This window comes from Chlamydotis macqueenii, chromosome 21, assembly GCF_036417535.1.
Source record: "Chlamydotis macqueenii isolate bChlMac1 chromosome 21, bChlMac1.mat, whole genome shotgun sequence".
NCBI classification, from domain to species: domain Eukaryota; kingdom Metazoa; phylum Chordata; class Aves; order Otidiformes; family Otididae; genus Chlamydotis; species Chlamydotis macqueenii.
In genome coordinates, this window is record NC_141576.1 from 3,860,087 (window position 1) to 3,881,104 (window position 21,018).

The window sequence follows — 21,018 nt, forward strand, 5'->3', positions numbered from 1 at the left end:
GTCTCCCGTCTAGGATGAACTCACCTTCAGATGGTGTCATATGGATGAGAGAGACACAGCTCCTCTCAGGTGTGCAAAATACACTCCCCAATTGTTCCCTCTTGTTGTACCTCCACTTAAGTCAATTCCACCTACTGAATTCAGTCGGGTGACTAACGGCAAGGACGCTTGGTACTTCCTCTTCCCAACAGCCGTTATATTTTGTTGTGCACAGCGGTCAGAGCCCATTAACTGACAAATCCACTTTCAAGTCTTCCTCTCCCAGCAGGATAATTTTCCAGGTCAATTTCTCTTTGCATGTGACACTGTCACCTTGGCTTTGACAACAAAGTTTATTAGACTTTCCACAGTGCGTGCACAGTAGGCATTAAAGCATTTGGCTCATCCTTCCTCAACAGCATACTTCGTTAAAAGCAGCATCTTTCTCATGCATCAGGCTACTTCAACCAGTTTTGTGAGGGGGGGAGGAAAAAAAAAAAAAAAAAACAAACAAAAAACCCCAAAAACAACCAAACAAGCCAACAACAACAAAAAGAGTATTGCTGAATTTAACTACTAGTATTTCAGACCATATGGCTCAGCATCCCAATTTCCTTCGGCTCAGCCCTCGTTATTCTAGATTGTTTTGGCAACTAGAGTTAAGAACACAAGATATATTTGTAAGAAAGAAATGCAATAAGACTACCAAATTGCCAGGGAGCAAGGGGAAAGAGGAAAAAAAAAAAAAAAAAAAATCACACTTTTAAAAATTAATCAGAGATCAGATGGGGGAAGATATCCAAACCTCTAGACCCAAGACCATCATCTTCCCTTCAGTTGATGAGAGATTATCCTGATTATCTCAACCTCTAGGATATTTGACAATGCTTAGCAGTCTCCTCTTCTAGGAGTAGTAAGAAAACTATCTTCTTTGAAAGAGATTGAAAGTAAACACACTAATGTAAAAATTGTCACTTACTAAAGCTACATTCTCTGCTAAAGAGTTACTTTCACACCACTAGAGGTAAGGCCACTGTGGGTGGCTTTTGCCGTAGGGATTTGGTTATGAACTGTAAAGACAGAGCCTGCAGAAGAACAGCCTGGCTACCTCCTACTGTAGAACTGGGCAGGATCATTCAGTAGACTCCAGCTTCGGTTCTGGTGGAGGGAACATGCCGTAAGAGCTGAAACAGTGATCTACTTGGGGTGTTAGTTTTGCTCCCTTCATTCTGTGCTTGAAAAGGAAACACATGAATGACCTCCACAGTCATTAAAAAAAAAAAGCTCAAATATGTTTATTTTGGCACAATTTAAAAATATACAAATACATTAAATATCAGGGTTTATTAAAGCCAATTTTTAAAAAAATATATATACGTATGTAGTATTTTTTGGAGGGAGATGGAAACCAAAACACCACATTATATATTTAATTTGACAGTGCAAACACATGAGAAACTGTTTAGACCAGGAGTCCACCATGTCAGACAGCAATAACAAAAGCACAACAGTTCCTGAAACACACACACAAAAAAAAAAATAGTAAAAATATCTGCTGCATTTAAAAGAGTTTCCTGGGTGGGAGAGTACGGGAAGGGGAAGAGAGATGTTATCATTGAGGAAAGCTTGACAGCACAGAAGTCAGAGCATGAGATGCTTGACATTAGACCCAGTTACAATATGCACTTGATGATAAGTTAGGGTTCAGACAGTACAGTGACACGAATGATCCTTCCGTAATTTCAGTGTAGAAAGAATACATTAGCAACCAAGCAACACAAGAATGCACTATCACAGACATATTGGCAAGCAGAAACTCCCTGCTTTCAAAGGTGCAGTTTCTTGGCATTATTTGCATAGTTACTCCTTTTCCTTAGCGGTTAGGAAAATATTCAGCAACTAAGTTCAGGAAAAACCTATGACCTCCAGACATAATTTCGACCTGTGGAAAATCACAGCAGCACAAAAGGTAAAAAGACAAAGTGACAGAAACAAAAACTGCCACCTCCTGAACGATAAAGCGCAATTCAGATTGAAAACTGAAGGTTCTCAAAATGGCATCGTCTGCTGTCTTCAGTTTTGTCCAGTAGAACAAAAATTTTATTTATCATTGTGATAGAAAGACAATCTTAATTTTCTCCATACAGCAATTCAGGCTCTTCTTTTTTTGACACAAGGGCCTCTTCATGGTTTGTTCTTTATCCCCAGTCTTTGCGTAGCTTGTTTGGATGCTACAAGAGATCTCATTACCTTGTAAGAAGAGGATAAAAGTAAATACAACTGCACTGAAACTTATTGAATAGACCTGGTTTCATGTAAGCTACATACTCCTCCTCCTATCCCAGTTCTCATCTTTCAGTTCCAAATAAGCTTTCAACCACAGAGAAAAGGGAACCTGGATCACAAGGTTGGACTTTCCATATGGGTGTCATCATCTCAAGACAGTTATGTTCACATTTTCCTGAAAAAGAGAACCGACTGTTCCAGTTCATGTTCATGCCAGTGGATGACGATGAAGAGCTTCCAAGTAATTTATTTTAGGAGCATAAACCCATAATGGAGTGCCAGCTAAATCAAAACAGGCAAGAGCAACACAGGTAGGTGGGAGTGCACAAGCTGCATAGTTATCGTTTCACATATGGTGACAGTGACACTTCAACCAATTTAGCAACCTCAAGTTTTTCACTTCTTTCCCAGTCACCCACTCTTATGCCCATATCAGTGTGCCCATTATGCTGATATATATGTTCACATGGCAACAGAGGCAACCAGGCCAGGAAAAACACTGGTCAAGGACAACCTAGCCAAAAAAAAAAAAAAGTTTTACAGTTCCTTTAATTTCCTGATCAAGTGACTACTTGGCCACACAGCTGGCATAAGATGGGCAAGAACAAGTATCTGAGAGTGGGAGCCATTTAGTTTGGCACTTTCAACAAAGAAATAGTTGTTGAGCTCTGTCATAAGGTGCTGGCCTGCAGATGTCAGGCATGTTAATGAAAGGCTTGACCAAAGAAACCCCTTATTGCATTGGCAGAAGTTCACCTGACCTCTCCAGTTTGTCTCAGTACTCACTGACACGTCTAACAGATGCACAGCCACCCCGCAGGAATTTTAGTTTCCCTTCAACTTCTGTGTTAAGGGAAGGAAGCTAGCAGAGACAGTCTTTGCAGGGCAGACATAGCAGCCTATCAGTTACAAAGCCACAGGAAATGGCTCTTTGTCCAAGGACCGAGCTGAAGCCATTGGAAAAGCTTCCCAAGAAATTCCCACACTTGGGATTGCACCCATAGCGACCACAGCCTTCAAGAGCACCAAGAACAACATTATCTGGATGGTGGGTCTATATTCACTCTTAAAAACCAGGGTCAGCTATGTCACAGGCTGAAGAGGATCCTCCAGGAGGCATCATTTTTTTGCTTCAAAAGGATACTGGGTGTTAAGTATTGTTCTATGGTCCTACAACATAAAGCAGTGGCACTTAGTGTTAGCATTTGCAAGTGGGTCCTTCAAGGAAGTCCACATCCTTGAGTTATCCCAGTATTTTGTGTTGGCCTGCAGCACTGAGACATTCAGCTCTGGGGACACACAACACATCACTACACAGGAAGAAGAACTTGCCAAAACTGAAAGTGTACCAAGAGAGAGGCAGATTCTTTAAAGATTTTAAACACAGCATCTGTAGGAGACAAATGAAACCACAGAGCTGGAACAGTGCATTTCAAGATCACCAAAGCAGTTCACCGAACTGGATGTCGCCTACCACCAGTATCTTTGCATGAGTTCGTTTCTCTGTGAACATTTGGCACAAACCCTTTGACACAGTCATTTGGCTTCCATTTAGGTCAGCTGCTTGCGATGTTTTCCTGGCACTTCAGTGGATTCAGAAAAAGTTTCTTCGACACCGTGTACACTTATAAAGTTCTCAGGCAAGAATGAAGACTAAACATTGCTGACCCTGGTTTCGGAAGAAGAGATCATAGCAGCAGATGAAGACGTCACTAGTGACCGTTCTCGTCTGACATAGCGCGGCTTCCGAACTGAAAGGGTGGGCACAGAAACATCATTAGCACCTGCTGTGTAAGCATGCCTTTATCACTGATTCATAACACCACATGCCATCCAACAACTCCTGAGTGAGCAAAGTCATTCTGGACCTTAAAAGAATCATCAAAATCAAAACACAAAAGAAACCTACATAATGCTGAGACGTAGCAAAAGTCCACAAATATACTTTTTAAACAAGATTCTAATGGCCTAGTAAATAAAGTCCTCATTACAAACTGGCATTTCCATTATTTGTAAGCATCTGCAGTGCATGTAGCTTTTCATTTGCAGCCCTACCAAAAACCTCCACCACTCTACTTGCTTTCTAAAGAGATGTATAAATTGGTGTAAGGAAACTGAGACTGTTCACAAGCTGTACTGGTTGTCCGTTTAACAGCCAGACCCAGACCAGGTTTGGAACACATCTAAAAAATGTTTAAAAGTTAAATTTTAATTACACCACCTTGATTAAAGAGGCCTATGCATACATGAGGAGTGAGACCAGAAATATTCCTGAGCTTGGAAAGCCATTATTTCTTACGTTTTCAGAAGATTTGGTCTGTCTCACTTTTAAGTCACCACAAGTTCTGTCATTGTCTTGAAAGTACATGGATGAAGCACAGAGACAAGATATTTTACTTTATTACCCGGACCAAACAAATCCACTTTCCTAGCCACTCAAGATTAATTTATTATATAGATATAAAATTTTCTACCGTTTGCAAAACAGATCCTTTACTACCTGCTTCTTTTTGAATTTTGTTACATGGTCAGAACTGCTTAAAAAGAATGTCTGGATCTGATTAGGTGTAATCCATTGCCCTTGTAAAGATATATTTTGGGAGAGTCATATTTAAATATTTCATGCTTCATTAGCCTCTCACTGGCTCATCAGTAATAGAGGAACAGCATGTACTATTTCCTAGAAGTAGCACAAACTTAGAGGCCCTCCAAGAAGCAAGTTTTTCGCTCTTGGCTTACCAAGGGTCTAAACCAGGGGACTTGAGTACAAGCTTGTCAGTAATATTTATAGGTTGAAATTACGAAAAATTTGAGGGGAAAACTGAGACAAGCTGATTCGAATAGATCTTCCCCAAGAAATACATTTCTGCCTGAGTTTCACACATATTAAAAACCCACCTTGCCAAAAAAGAGCCAACCTACAAGCACCCCACACACCACAGACAAAATGACATATTCCAAACAGTCTGTGCTACTTGCTTCAAGAAGCTGATGAGCTTCAAATCAGCAAGCCAGAAAGTGAGCCAACCTGGCATTGTCAAAAAGATTCCAATCCTGAAAATAGGTTCCAGATTGAATAATTTATTTTTGAGCACTTATGAAAAAACATGGCATCTACTTGTAAGACTTCTCTATTAGGATAGAGGAGTAGAAGATTATTTTAGGAGCCCTCAAAGATCTCTCTTAATATAAAGTACTCCATCAATGCTATATGTCTACATTAATTAAAGCAATAAATCCTATCAAAAAAGACAGATTTCACTGGATTTCTGTCCCCTCAACAGATTCCACAGTTCTATATCAGGCTTTACAGGTAATTATTTTGACTCGCTGTGTGTTCTTAGCATACCCACTTTGAGATAGTTTGCCTGCTTTTCAATAACCAGATGCACAAAACAGAAGCCAACAGGTAAAATATCTGTAGCAGCATGCCCCACAAAACAGTTCCTCACCTGAAGAAGCTGGGGGAGGTATCATGGATGCCTGCATAACAGAAGAACGATCATGTCAAACAAAGCACCTTTTGTCTTCACAGTCTTTCATTAATACATACAGGAACATTTTAGGGTTCTAATAATATTTACTGCGTGCGTAGTCTGCCTTGGAGAAAGTAACTCAACAGAACCCATACGGTCAGTATTCATCTTTCACCTTTTTTCCCCAGTTTGGACAAAGAACCCCAAAACATCTTTTATTTTTACTTCAGACTCTTGTACATCAGATTAAGTAGCTCCCTAATGAACTGTTAAAACTTTAAGTTATTTTCTACTTCATGTTTTTTGCTTGCTTGTTCCTATTGAAAGGAGAGAATTTACTTACTGTTTCACTAGGCTGGAGAACAGATGCTAAAAGAGAGAGAGAGAGAGAGAGAAAGACTAACCATCATTAATCAAGAAAGCCAGAACTGCTAGTTTTCTCAAAGTACATGCATGCAACAGAATAGTTCTATTGGTAATAAAAAAAAATAGTTTTGTCAGGAAGACCACCAAAATAGATCAGAGCATTCAGAAATCCCATTAGTATAACACATTGTCTCTAGGACTCTTCTCAAGATTAGAGATGAAGGGTTGCAAAGGTCTCTAAGAATGATTTATTTTGCTTTCAAAGAAAGTAGCCACAGTAGTATCTCTTTAATATGAAAAAGCTTCAACGGGAAAAATGGCACTTTGAGCCCGCTACCAGAAAAAGGCAGAACCGACAGAAAGCAACTGAGCAGTGAAAGGTGCAAGCCTTCTGCCTTTATTGGCCACACGACAATCATCATCCAGACAGAACGAAAGCTGACATGGTAATAAGGCAGATAAATGTTTCTAATGCTCCTCCTTTAACAAAGATCAGTGCTTTAGCCTGCTGGACCAGAATGAGCCATCAGCACAAAACGCAGGAGTCAGATCAGTATCACTGAAGCCTCAGAGGTCTGGTGTCCTGCCAGCTTAGAAACGTCATAGCACAGCAGCTCTTGACCCACTTAAACTGAAGGAAAATCTTGTACTAACTAAATTAACTTGAAGACACATGGAAAGGCAACCTAGCAGCTTCAATATGGCAGTTGCAATTAGGATACTAGCAGTTCCTGAGGCACTGATCAATTTAGACCTTAGCTAGCTACCTGTTGCTTACTTTGACATGAAGTGATACCACAGAGACTGGAAAAGCGGTGTTCCATCAAGTTACTACAGCTAGATACAATATTCTTAGCCAAATAACAGAATGGTATTGCTCCACCCACTCCCTTCTTTTTATCTTTTTAAGCTTATTTCTACTGTGACAGTCGAGCTTGGTCCTGTGAGACACGAATGACAATAAGAGGTCAATTTGTTTAGCAGACCTAACCAGTAAACAGCTTGCTTTCAACAGAAGGAGCTCTAACACAGCAAATACTGTGCTAGAGGTTGTCAGGGGAATCATTCAAAGTGCCTGCACAGAAGGGGCGAGACAGAAAGTCACAGATCCCCTTCAGTTTCATGCAAAATAATGGGCAAAATGGGGACATCACCTTCCACATATTTTGCTCACCATCTCCCAGAAATTGAAGACCAGTAAGTATGTGGACACATAGAACAACTTCACAAACTGAAGCATCTGAATGAGTCAGATGTCTAAAGTCCTGGTGCCCTACGGCTAAGCGCATCCTAGGTGTTCTTTCCCTGGCTTTTCTGGAATCCCTTTGGCATGAAGTCAGGTCACTGCATTTTAGTTACATGGCTTCTTTTCTCAGTAACAGGAATGGCAGAAATAAAGAATAAATTTCATTATAAAAAGAAAAGCTATGGGGTGTTTGCTTTAAAAAACAAAAACAAAAACAAAATAATCAGGCAGTTGGCTCTTCCAAGCCCCAGTAAGTCCTGTATTTCGAGGGCAAACATAGTTGAATGAGTAGTGCCATAATGGGGAATCTCAAATTCCATTCCCTTTCTCCTGCTGCCGACAGATTCATGGTAAGTACACTGCCCTTCAGTATTACAGTTTCCTTCTCTCAACCAAGAATAAACAACAACTGCTCTTTGTAAGGCTTTATAAATGTCTGGCATTTATGAAATATTTGTTTACGAAGTAAACAAGTATTACTAAGTTCTATAAAAATGCCCTGTGTGCAAAAAAGCATTGACAGATTTCTTTTTTTTCCCTTTTTGAAATCCGATACCTAATATTCTGTGACAACAAATGTCAAGTATTGTATTCTGGCAAATCTTTGAAAGCTACAGAAAAAAAAACAAAACACAATAGCTGAGTTAGTGAGAGATCTTGTGTAATATGCACCTAAGCACACAGACTGAGAACAGACATCCTCTGCGCAGCCATGAAAACATGATACTGCAAACACATAGCAGGAGAAAGTTTTTCATTAGTTTGCATTGCTTTGGATGATCAAAAGAGACAGCAGTAGTAGCTACACTAAGTTAGAACACTGACATGAAGAAATTGAAAAGGTTTTAAACTGAGAAACTGAGGAAAAGCCAAAACTTTAGAGATTAAATACATATTCAGAGGTATTTTACCTTTGTTTCTTCTGTAGAAAATATTAGGAAGTTTATTGGCACGTTTGAGGTAGAAGAAAGAAGCAACAGACAGAATCAGGAATAAACTGATGAAAAATGTCCCTAAGATGAGAGAGGCTGCCACTTCTGGGCCCCCTGTACAAAAAAAAAAAAAAAATAAAGAGAGAGAAAGAAAAGACTATTATTGATGAGAAATCTCTTCTAATAGAAGGGTTAAACAAAAGACAAAGACCAACTTCCTGATATTCATAGGAGAAAAAAAAATAGTGGGTTTTTTAAAATATACAGACAGACCTCAGTGAAACATTTGCAAAGATCTTTCAACACTCATTTTGTTATATGAACACCTTCCCCAACTCCACTTACCAAACGTCAAGAAAGCCTTAGTCTCTTCAGACTATCTTTCCTGAAGATAGCCACAAGTTTTAAATCCATCATTCTGTTTCTTTTATGTAACTTTCAAGACCAGTCCTAGGAGGCACTCAACATTAATATCGTTCTTTTATTCCTTAAATTAAGTCTCCTAAAGACAGAACTTTTCAACAGACAATACACCACTGGTACAGTACACCCAGCATTATGTTTTCCGCAAGCAACTGATACAGAAACCATCCCAAGGAGGCAGACATCAGCAAAAGGTGGCCTCCCTCACCACTGTCCCGCTTTTCCTGCCTCAAAAAATGCCCTGCACATTTATTCTGCTGGTTTATTTATTTAAGATTATGATGCCAAACAGCACGTATTTTAAGAAACAAAAGTTGTTTATGATCTTGTTGCAGACAAACAAGGACAACAGATCTAGCTGACAAGCTCGGCTTGAAAAGTCCACATCCTGAAGAGGAATAGATACTGCAAGTCAAGGAGACACACGTGACAAGACGAATATTAGATAGGGATCAGCAGCACCCAAATTTGACATGGCTGTTCAGCTTTCCTTTTTAAGAGCACTGATGATAAGCACTCACCCTGTAAATCACTTCATTTGGCATCCCGTCTCTTGCTGAAGTGGGCAGTGCTGCTATCGAAATGTTGTCAATTTGTGTTACTCCTACCAGTGGCAAACGAGTGTTTTTAGGAAATTAAACAGAAATGACTGGGCAGAAGTCAAAATGAACCTATAGAAAGGCTAACCAAGATGTAACAGATACGTAACACGTTTTCTCACCCCTAAAAACCAAAACTCCTGCAGCATAAGGTTCCAAACTCAGCTTATGGGGAATCAGAAATAACCAGCTCAGCTGTACCAGAATATCACTTCAAGATCAATAGGATGGGATGAAAGAACCATTCAGTAAAATACAGTCACCTCAAAATTCAACTCGAAGACTTACAAAAGCTTCATGTTGAGAACAAGCCAGAAAATGTAAGAGTGCCTACTACCTTTAGAATAAAACCTATGCAACAGGAAAACACATTTTACAGCTTGTTTCAAATGCCATGCTGGTACACAGTGAACGATCACAAAGGCTGCACCCAATAGCTGTTTCCATTTACTCACCTATGTTCTGTACAAAAGGAGTTACGGTGCTTATATTCGTTTGGAAATTCATTCCTCTGATACCAGCTGTAATCAAAAAGAATTATTTAAAGTAAAAACCTGACAAAAACTACAGCTATATTGAAAATCTTAGTAAAAGGCTATTACATTTCTAAGTAATTATTTGATATTCCACAAGAATGATGATTTCTCCCATGAAAAATTCATTCTTTGTATCACTTTCAAGAACTTTTTAAAAAAGGAAGCAAACAAGCATCACCGTAATTTGTCCAAAAAAGATAATAATTCACTGGTGCATTTCCCAGAAACTTAGATCAAGTTTCTTATCTCTTCCACTAAAAATATTTACAAGGAACTGAGTGTTTCTCACCTCTCAAACAAAGCACATGTACAAGATAAATCTAGCCTTCTTAAGAAAGATTTTTCAAGGAACTCAAGTAGTCTGAGCTATTTTGCGCTCTGGAGAAGTCCCTAGCAAACACCCACAGCAAATGCCTTTTTCTTACAGCGGAGATTAAAGCAGCCACAAAACTAAGTATTCACTGGATGTTTGATACAGATTCTACCCTATAAGTTTAATCATTTTCATGTTTAGGACTTTAAAAACTTCTATTGGTGAGAATTTTTTTTTTAATGTTGCATTTAGCTTTGCAGATTAAGTACTCTAACACATAACAACATTTTGATTCCCCCTTGCCCCAACCCCAGACTCTGGAATGGTTCCAGAGCACTCTGCACAGTTTCCGCAAATTAAATTTCAAAGTTTCCATAGCTTTTGTTGCATGCTCAAAAGCTCAGTTATATTAGGACTTTGGAAAAGGTTGAAGTTTTACAAGGGAGGGGAGAAAAAAAATCTGCAATATTTGATGCCTTCTTGAACAGTCTTTGCTGGGCCACGCAGGCAGGAAGAAGTCTCAGTACCAACAGACATCTTTCAAAATAAAGGGATGGTGAATGACTCACTATTTCTGCATTCAGTCAGATTGTAAACAGATGAAACAAGAAGGGTTTCATTTTTGCATTTAATGCAGCTACTACTACCATCCTCATTCCATCGTCTGTAACAACCTGCAGGAGAATAAGATGGACAGAGGTTTGAAAAGAACAAAAGCAACACTGGAGATATCTCCTAGTGTTCAGAAAGAGCTAGAGACAACAGAAATTCCCTCTATTTGGTCTACTGGTTACAACCATCTCCTGCATCCCATTATATTACACAAGTTAAGAGATTTCATTTCAAAGTGTTTATTCCAGAAGAGATTCAACCTTTCAAAGGCCAAAAAGGAGAAAGAGTCACAAACAAACAATTCCCAGAAGGCAATTTCAACATCGCCCCATTCACTGCTTCACATTTAGCTTTTGAGAAAAGCGGGAAGCGTCTAACAACCTGTAACTACCCTTAACAACACTAAAAAAAAAAGCAGAGTTGAACCCTTTGTTTTCAGAAGTCATACACCGTTGAAATAAAATTCAATGTCATTTTAACATATGGTATTGAAAATAGAAGTAAACAGGGACAAAGCAGCTAAGAACTGGAATGAGTGTATTTGGATGAAAAAAGATACTGGGCTCCCTATACTCAATCACGTGAAGCATGGCATGCTAAAAAGACAAATACTGCCATAATACAGGTGTTTTTTTTTTTTCACATGCCTCAGTCCTGTTAAGTATTGTACTATTTGGTCCACTTTAAGAACCACCCAAGCCTGCGTAAACTATTCAGTGACAGATGGCAAGTGTTTTGTGTCCGTCACCCTACCACGCAGGCTGGAAACCCACTGAACTTTCACCTTGGCCTATGTCTTCGATGTTCAGATCTCTTAAGTTATATTTAAATGCACATACTGCTATGTCTTTGTTAAGAAAAAATAAAATGTTAGGGCACATCTTCAGTAACAACTCCATTTAATACAATAAAGCTGTGGTGGTTTCACTTGAGGCTTAGACTTGAGACATGAAGATTAGAAGGATATTCCTACTAGATCATATTACAGTCTACACTTAAAGGAAAAAAAAAAAAACAAAAAAACAAACCCAACTTACTGTGCTGGCTACAATCCAGTTCTATAGAGCCTTGAGCCAAACTGGTATCAATTATCCCACAAAGTAAACCATTAGTAAGGTGCGGATTTGGAAACAGCTCTGCTGCTACGTTTTCCTTAGAGAGAAGCAGCATGTTTGATGCCCACAGTAATAAATTACATCTGACATTTAATCTAAACACAAACAGACCCAACGTAAGGGCAAAGACTTTCAACAGTAATAGGAAGGAAGCATCAAAGCACTTATATGACACCAAAGGTATTGGTAGATTATCAGTTTACAATAAGATTTAAGAGAACGTGATCTCATAATTTGAATACAATTGTTTGTACCACATCTAAGATCACTTAGAAGCAGAAATGAAGGCATTAAATGAAGCAACAGTTGGAGAAGCTAACAAGCAGTGAAAACAGATAGGCTTCAAACGCTTTAACAACTGGTGCAAGGAAATGACTGAACTCAGAAGCGGACTCCAGTTTTTAAGTCACCAATTACCTTGTTACTGTGGGCTTTGAAGCCATTTTCCTGCTTCTGCTCTCTGATTTTAAATAAAATAGCATTTCAAAAACAGACCACCCTTTTGCTGCTGCTGGAGAGCGACAAAAGAATTTTTTAGCTCCATTTAGAAGCAAACTCCTCTACATACATGGCATGAGGAAGAATGAGGCATTCTGTGCTAACAAGACAATATTGAAATTATTCTTAATGCTTCCTTAGATACGCGTTACAGCGTTTTTGCTTTTTATGCTCATTATATTGGCTTTTAGGGCTTTTAAGCATTTACAATAGCTCTCACATAATCCAACCGCACACTAAATAAAAGAGATAAGAATAACCTTATTAATAGTTGTCTATTCTCCTTACCATGCAGAACAACATTTGTGAGTCACAAGCAGCATTAGCTTGTGTATAGAGGAAGAAAGATTTCAACATGTACGTGCACTAATTATTTTGTTTTCACTCCCCAATTAATCAGACACTGTATTTTTGTAGTAATTGTCAAAAACAATCTGGAATTTTATTAAACAATGACACACTGTACCTGGACTGCACTGGTTGGTTACTGGACAGGAACTGTTTGAATCCAACATATCCACACAGCATTCTGTTTCTGAAACCTAAGAAAAGAAGTTACATTAGTAAACTTAAGAACTGTGTGAACTGTAAAGTGCTTCAACCAAAAAAAAAATCTACAGAGAACGTAGAGGAACAAGCAGTAACTGCCGTTAAAACTTGCTGTAACCTTTTCATTTTGCATGAAGCAACCTTACAAGGAGAGAATAAGCTAGATGCACCATCAAGCTGATTTTGACCTGGCAGCTGCCACCCAGACTAAGGCTTTGAGAACAAATGCACTCTCTACCGTTGACTTCAGACAAAGCCTCAAAAAAAAAAAACTGCTTTAGAAATATACTTGGTAAATTCTTCACTGAGGCACAGTTCAGAGGAGTTATCCTTCCCACCGCACCACACAAATGCCTTCGCAGATTTGCAAAGAAATACTATTGGCAAAATGACTGGCAAAACCCAGCTTTTACTGAATACCCGTACTGCAAGTGATGCTAACATCTACATCTGGCAGAGCAATCCAGCAGAACATTTAATGTAGAAGAATAAATTCACATATCCTGAAGGCACGTAGTTTATTTTTATTTTTGTTTATACAAAAGGCAGTTTCAAAGTTATTTACAAATTACAACAAGCTGTGACATAAACGTTGAGATAAACAGTTGTTAGAAAATCTGTGGTTCTTTTGATAGATATTAGTAACATCCTGTATAGGCTTGGGCATATCCACTCTCTGAATCTGCGCAAGAAAAAATAAGTCACAAAACTCCCATGTCTTTTAAAGTTCTGCAAGTACATTCCCCTAAAGAATATAGAGGGTCAAATCAGTCTTAAAAAGGGATGAAGTATTCTTGGTTAAACCCAAGAAGACCTGATCTAGCAACAACACCTAACATGTGACAGCCAGTATTATTCTGCTAATCAGCAACATCCATCAGATCCAGGGGTGACAAACATCAAAGCCATCAAGAGAAATGGTTGGGACTGTCAAAACTAAAATGAGTAGGCTGACTTCACACTGTTAGTGCGCCATGGGGAGGTAGACTACAGTAGAGAACCAGAAGATCTACAGATAACATGCTTAAGATCAGTTTCTTAAAAAGTGGGGGTTTTTTTCCTGCAAGCAGAATTTTTATCCTCTGACCTATTTCAGTGACTTGAAGCAGAGTTTGCTTCAGAGCTTCTCAGTGATTTAAAAAGTTAACTCTGAGTATCCACGTTTTAGACTGTTTGTAGTTAAACTGCCAAACAGCTTGAAAAGTGGGGGTTTTTTATCATGAGGGTGCTTTTTCCCCCCATGGTGTGAGGCGTTATCAGTTGCATCCCTGCTAGCCTACAAGCACATGACTAGGAAGAATTCAATGCTTTAATAGGCAATCGGTCCTCACAATAAATTGACCCACTGTAAAAGTTTCAGGTAATGACTGCTAGCAGTTTAAGTAATTTCTATTGAATTAGAAAGCCTTCTAAAAACTGCAGTGCGAGAGGAAAATACTCTGATACTTCTGACTTTATAGCACCTAGCATGACAAAGAACATGAAGTACCTACCGAACTTTCAGTAGATTTGCTGGCAACTTCTGCTACGAGTCTAGTTAAGAGAAGGACATACGGCACCTCCATGCCCAGGGAAGACACAGGTCTAAATAAGAACAGGGAAAGAAATTAGAGTGTCTTATTAATGACAGAAGTTATGCTTTCCTTTTGCCAACACATTCCTTTATTTGAATGCAAAATTAAATATGCCAGGGTGAATGACTTACCTTGGTTAAAGATACAAATTTGAGGCATTCAGAATTTTCCCTCCAGCTGCAGAGGGGCAGGTTTCTGGCTACGGCAGACTGTGGTTGCTAAGAAACAAGGAGCCTTATCAGTCTGCTCCAAACCGGGCCATGCAGAGACTATTCCACACCCATGATCTCAAAAATCAATGCGACTGCTAGAGAACAGTTACCGCCTGGCACCAGCGCTGATAAGCCTCCCCGCAGCTACAGGCTCCTCCGGCTGCAGCATTGAGCTGTGATGGATTTGTATCAGGACAGAGAGCACGTGCCACTTTGAAAAGGCAATACTGTAATTAATTTCTCCCATGACAGCACAGTCATGAAGCATTAATGAAGTCTGTCTGTTAATAAGCAGTATTTGTCAATGTGGAACAGAACGCTGAGGACAGTCTGCTACAAGCCTTGCTTTTCCCCCTCCCTCCGCTTTTGCCATAGAACTCCGCGCATAACCTAAAGGTGGTCCGCATTTCTTACACTGAATTAACTGGATAAACTAAAAGGCGCTACATCACACGTGATCTGCATTGTCCAGACACTCCCTACGTCAATATTATAAAATCTGCCTATTCTTTAGGCAATATAAAGCTGGAAGCCCCATGCAGTTCTCAGAACTACTGCACCTGCAGCCGGGTTGCTTTAGGAAAACAGTCTTTCCTACTATGAATAAAACATGGGAAGAGACAGGGCACTCTAACCAGAGCTCAGGAAGAGGAAAGTGTCTGAAAGAAAGCCTTCAACTGTAGGGGAAAGCTCCTTCGGTGACTCATTTCACAAACTGAAATTTGTTACTATTTTTGTTAACTAAAATCCAGTGGATGAGTTTTAAATTACTGTAAAATACCTATCATGACCCTTGGCAAGCTGTTTTTCTAAAGAACAAAGTCATTGAGCACTTCCTATGATTAATTTCTGTTCAGTTTTTTTTAAATCACTTACACACAGCCTGTTGCCTCAAATTCAAAATAAGATTAGTTCAGCTTGGTAGGAAAACTTCTTATTATTATCCCCTGCTATTAGCTGAAAGCTCCCCGAAGAAGGACTGAAAACCCTGAAAACCAAACTCCAGTCTCACTGCTACAACTCATTTCTACAGCCAGCGAGGACTGGGGCCGCGCAGGAAAAGCTTGCACTGTCATGGTACCTTCCAATTTAAGTGTAAGAATGGATGTCAAGCTGCAGCAGCCATTATTTCATCAGTTCACATTTGCACACACATAAATAAAACGACACCTCTGCTGAAATAAAAAGCAGAGAGTCAATATAAGTGCGCTACGCGTGCGATGCTAGCGACAAAGGCCAAGGCAGCACCTGATCAGCCATGCTGTTGGCAATGTCGATCACAGGAACCGAGGAACACGAGGAGCCTTTGTACCTACAGATGTTCTCCAGAATAAGATACTAAGAGCTAGTTAGTTTTGGGAATGGTACCACCACCGTTACGGTGGTTTACAGAACTGCTGAAAAGTTATGGCACAGCCAAAAAAGGCAGGGAATAATTTAGCTTTGGGAATTTTACACAAGGATGGAAAGATACGTTTCTAATCTACAGCTAAGCTCAAATTGCTGACTAAAAAGCTTAAATAATATTTTTCAACAGTACCTGAGGTGAGAAGATACCTCCAAGGCAAACACCTGTTTTAACAAAAAGGTGAAGGCATCTCAGAAGACGAAAGGAGACAGCCTTTCCAGAGCGCAGTACACACCCCCAAACGCCAAGAACACCTAGCTTATAGCTCTGATAGTAACACAGTTTCTTCTTGAGCGCATTTGAGCGGAACAGAAGCTACTCACAACTCAATAAACGATTGCTGATGTAGGCATTGCGCTTATCTAGTTTGACAGAGAGCTCTCCGCTCCTGTCTGACAGTGTAACACTACTTACATCAGTGCTATGAATAATTCTCTTTTAGATCACATTGGATGTGACTTTAATCTGCACAGTTAACCTTTTAAAAACCAGGGTTTGGTTTTTTTTTCTTTTTATGCCTTTCTAGTGCAATAAAAGTTGAGTAACTACCTTGAGTTTTTCAAGGTAGTCCAGCAGAGTTTAATGTTAAAACATCAGGATGTGCATAGGGATGGATGTATTTTAAACAAACACATTCCGAGAGTTTGCCTTATTACCTATCACTTTCCTACACTCTGTCTTCAGAAATGAGCTGCTGCTTCTTGGCTAAGACAGACTTCCTCTGGGGAAAATAGAGTTGGTAAAGACATTTGCCGATAAATCCTTCACCGTTTTGGTTGCTATGCACAGATTTTTGTCAACACCTGATTATTATAATATCTGTAAGTACTAAGAAAAGGCAGATTAAAAAGGCCTTTGTTTAAACAAGGATATTCTTGTTATCTAGAAAAATATTTACTTTCAGGAACAAGTCATACTAAACAAGAAAATACTTGTGAAACCAGCCACTTTATCTAAGTGCCCCATCCTCCTCTCTGTGAATGCAAGTAGCTATACAGCATAAGCTCCGTACTGGTTGTATTTCCATTCCTGAAGTAAATTAAAATACTAATCAACAATTCTGCTGCACTTAAGGGTAGATATTTATTCACAGCCACTAGTGATTCTAACTAACTAGAACACCTGCCCTGCAGCTGTTCCAGTAGAAATAGGACACGAGATCTATTTGCCCTCAAATCATCAGCCAATATTTTTTATTCCTGTGAGAGAGAGACAATATCTAAGCTTTATATATAGATATAGATTTGTTGTTGGTTTGGTGTTGTTTTTTTTTTTTTGTTTGAACCAGTTTTAACTGCAGGAAAATAAAAGTAGAGATGGTCAAGCTGCTTTAAAGCTTTCAAACATAACAGATGGATGTTGTGTTTACTCAGTTTACATTTTACATCAGGTCCCAGAATCGCTTCTTCACATCCTGCTGGATTCTCCATCAGCCAGTAAAAATTAGAAGCTATTAACATAATATATCAATAACATCTGCCTGAACGAGGCAGAGATTCAAGCCATGAAGGTAACACTAGATATCTACCTTTTTTAGGGTAATGCCCATGAAAGATATCAGACAGAATTAAGCATCCATACTCTTTATAGATAATATGAAGAACCTACATAGAGTGTTCCCAAAGTCTGGTCACACCGCACGACAGCAAGGTTGGAAAGAGTTTGTGACCTGTAAGTCAAAGAATAAATCAAGTGCAGAAGTCGCAAACAAGACAGCAATTTCAGGCAGGGATTTGTAGCATTAATTGGTCTCCCTGTACAAAACAACAGAATTAACACAAATAATTTTTCTGCTTTCCAGCCACGAGTCAATCATAAGTGTTCTATTGCCAACTTGAACACTATTTACACCATAATTTTAACTTTAGAAAGGAAAAAGCCCTATATCCTCCAAGACATTCAGTATACACAAATACTAACCATCCCTCTGAATGAAATTCTAGTTTTTAAACTCAGTGTGTGAATTTGACACCCACAGCAGAACAATTTACAAGCCCATGGAATATGTTTCATGTTTGGCAGCGTTTTCTCTTTGGATTATGGAAGAAAAAAAAAAAAAAAAAAAAATGTCATGCACAAACTGGAGCCCAAATTAGAAAGTATTTATATTTGAGATGCCAAGACAGTTTTGAGAACACAGACATTTTAATTAAAACAAGTATTTCACACCAGAGTTCCACATTTGAAACAAATCTCAAATCACTGTCAACTTGGATCTCAAGTGACACAATACACATAAGCTAAACACATCAAGATTCACTAAGGGAATTCTTCCTCTTGTTGCTTTTAAGAAAAGAACGGAAACAATTCATGAACACTAAGCGCTAGAAGACTTTTTCCTCCCACTCTTGGAAGCAAGTGTTCTTTAATTCATCTTTTTGTCTACATTTTCCATACACCAAGCTGCATATGTATTATTTCTGTTGTATTATCAGTATCTTTCTTGCTTGAAGTGTTGCTGGAGCATTGTTTGAGCAAGGTAATTTTTTCAGGTACATGGAAAAAGACAGCAGTAAAAAGAAACATTGCCTGAATTTCAGGTGGTTTTATAATTCACTGGGCAGATCAGACTTTGAAACCAAGGGCTTCTTAATTATGATGTGACCTTGAATTAGTCACAGTAAAACACTGATACCACAAAAGAAAAGATGCAGACTCACAAACGACAGACTTCTAAAGGCCTAAACTCTCACTTACCAGCTCCTTCAGAGGCACGCACTAGAACACTGCATCCTCCTTAGAGAACGCTTGTGGTATGTGGTTTACTGCTAATTTCTCATTGACGCTGCAACTGTTTCACAATAAACCTGCACGGTAGAAGAACAGATAGGAGCTGCGCTTAGAACAATCTTTAATAAATTAAAGCAGAAGGAGGACTTGTTTTTCCAGCTTTCTTAACTAGGTACCCATGAAAAGAACCACTATCTCTACCCTTACATCAAAATGATTATGTAGTAGGCCAACAACCAACAATTAAAAACACGCTCCTTCTGCTCAAGATAACAAAGATATCTTCTTTAAGCTAAGCTTTGCTTCAAAAGCAGCTACATACCTGGAACGTGCCTAGAGCAACCACTTCACACCAACACTTACTGTTGTTGAGTCAACAAAAATTTGGCAGTAACACGTTCTGCTGTTACAACAGCCTTAAAAACTGGGAGAAAAAAAAAATGAATACTGGTGCAATTTGGCTGCCAGTATAGCTATAGACTTTGCTTTGGAAGGTCAGCATATGCATGGCCTGTTTAGGGCTTTTTTCCCCCCTAAATAGTGCAGCAAAACTCTGTGTTATAGAGGTAGATATTTGCTTGAAGTTTTTCTATAAAGAAAGCGAAATACCACCAAAGACTCGCAACCCTAAAAAGTCTCAGATTGCCAAAAATTGTAGTAAATTGAGTTAGCTTATTAGGAAAAAAAATACCCACAGTTTTACTGGACCACGAGAAGGAGATGCTGTGTCTCGAGAATACCACATTGCAATGGAAAACGCACCAGGAACCAGGTAGCCTTGAAAAAGCTGGGGAACAAGGAGGAACGAGGGGCGACCCCTCCCCGGCTCCACACGGCAAACCGCTGCCGCTGCCCCCTCCCCGCCGAGAGGGCCGGGGGCTTCTTCCCCCACAGGCGTCCCCCCTACCCGGGACAGGCCCCAACCCCCCTCCCCAGCGGCAGCCGGACACCGGGGCAGATTGGGGGGCCCTGGGCCGCGGCTCGCAGACCGCTTCCCGCCCGGCGGCGCTGGCGGGGCCCGTTCCCGCCTGCGGCCGCGCCGAAAGCGCCCTCGCTGCCCGGCCTCACCTGCCCGGCGGCGCCTCCCACGCCCCGAACAATGGGGCAACGCCCGAAGGCTCGCCGCCCTCCCCGGGGCTCAGCCACCCTCCTTCCCTCCCGTCGCCCCGCACCCCTCCCGCCGCCTGAGGGGCCCGGCCGCCCTGCCCTCACCTGAGGGAGCGACCTCCGGCAGCACCGGCGGCAGGTTCCCTTTCGTACCCCCCGCCCTCCGGCGGCGCCCTGCCCGCTGCTTCCCACGGCTCCCTGGGAGTTGTAGTTCCCGCCCTCGCCGGCCGACGCAGGGGTCGTTCGGTCAGAACTACAAATCCCGGCAACCTCCGCGCCGCGCCCTACCTGCGTCCTCCTCCCCGCAGGTAAATCCCCTCCCTCAGCTCTTTTCCCCCAGCGGCTTCTTCAGCGCCGCTCTTCTCCGCGCGGTGCCTCCTGGGAAGTGGAGTCCCGCGTCCCAGGCGGCCCGGGGAACAGGCGGGTCCTGGGACTGCGGCTCCCGGTATGCCTAGCGCGGGGCCGCCATTTTAGGCGTTGCTTGGCGACAAGAACGCCCCGGGAAGGGACGACAGGAGGGAGAAGGAAGGCGCAGGTGGAGGCCTACTCACCCGTCCCTCCAGTCTTGCCCCAAGCGGGGGATATCAGGATGAAAAGATTAAGTATTTCATTACAGAAGTGGCAGAATGGGGGACACAAGGAGGCTACGGCACGCCTGAACTCCTCCCAAGCCCATTATCGCCTGACAGGAGCCTCCTGACAAGCACCAGGATTTCAGAGAAAGCAAGCAAGTCTTGAGAAATTCAGGGCAATGCTCTTGTCCAAGGGGATGGCACCCACCACAGAGGTGCTCGCCCAAGCCTGCTCTGATACCGTCACGCCTCAGCCCAATTAATGGCTGCTGAAACCAGCATCTCTTTGCAAAATTAAGACTCCAAACAAGAGGCAAGGTAAAAGCAGCACTTCTGATCCAAAATCTTCATGCAACGGAAGTTACCTCGCTCTTGAAGAGGAGAATTACAATTTGTTCCAAGTTTTCCAAAGTTCCAAGATGGCAGTACCTTTGGTTACAAGTTTAAAATACAAATATTATAGACAACGCCAAACGTCATTTGGG

The 21,018-nt window shown here is 40.7% G+C and overlaps 1 protein-coding gene across 2 annotated transcripts; it reads right to left on the bottom strand.

The window, feature by feature from the left end:
* Positions 1 to 1,259: 1,259 nt before the first annotated feature.
* On the bottom strand, positions 1,260 to 20,126 carry C21H1orf159 (chromosome 21 C1orf159 homolog). Of its 2 annotated transcripts, XM_086764705.1 has the most exons (10): positions 20,067 to 20,126; positions 18,822 to 18,931; positions 14,424 to 14,514; positions 12,848 to 12,923; positions 10,726 to 10,830; positions 9,763 to 9,828; positions 8,265 to 8,399; positions 6,085 to 6,110; positions 5,718 to 5,748; positions 1,260 to 4,016 (listed from the first exon to the last, which is right to left on the bottom strand). In XM_086764705.1, the coding sequence occupies exons 3-10, from the start codon at positions 14,493 to 14,495 to the stop codon at positions 3,919 to 3,921; spliced, it is 609 nt and encodes a 202-aa protein (XP_086620831.1). In that variant the 5' UTR covers positions 14,496 to 14,514; positions 18,822 to 18,931; positions 20,067 to 20,126; the 3' UTR covers positions 1,260 to 3,918. The 2 variants fall into 2 exon arrangements, with proteins under 2 accessions (XP_086620831.1, XP_086620833.1); XM_086764707.1 differs by lacking the exons at positions 18,822 to 18,931; positions 20,067 to 20,126 and having other exon boundaries at positions 12,848 to 12,916; positions 14,424 to 14,498.
* Positions 20,127 to 21,018: the final 892 nt, after the last annotated feature.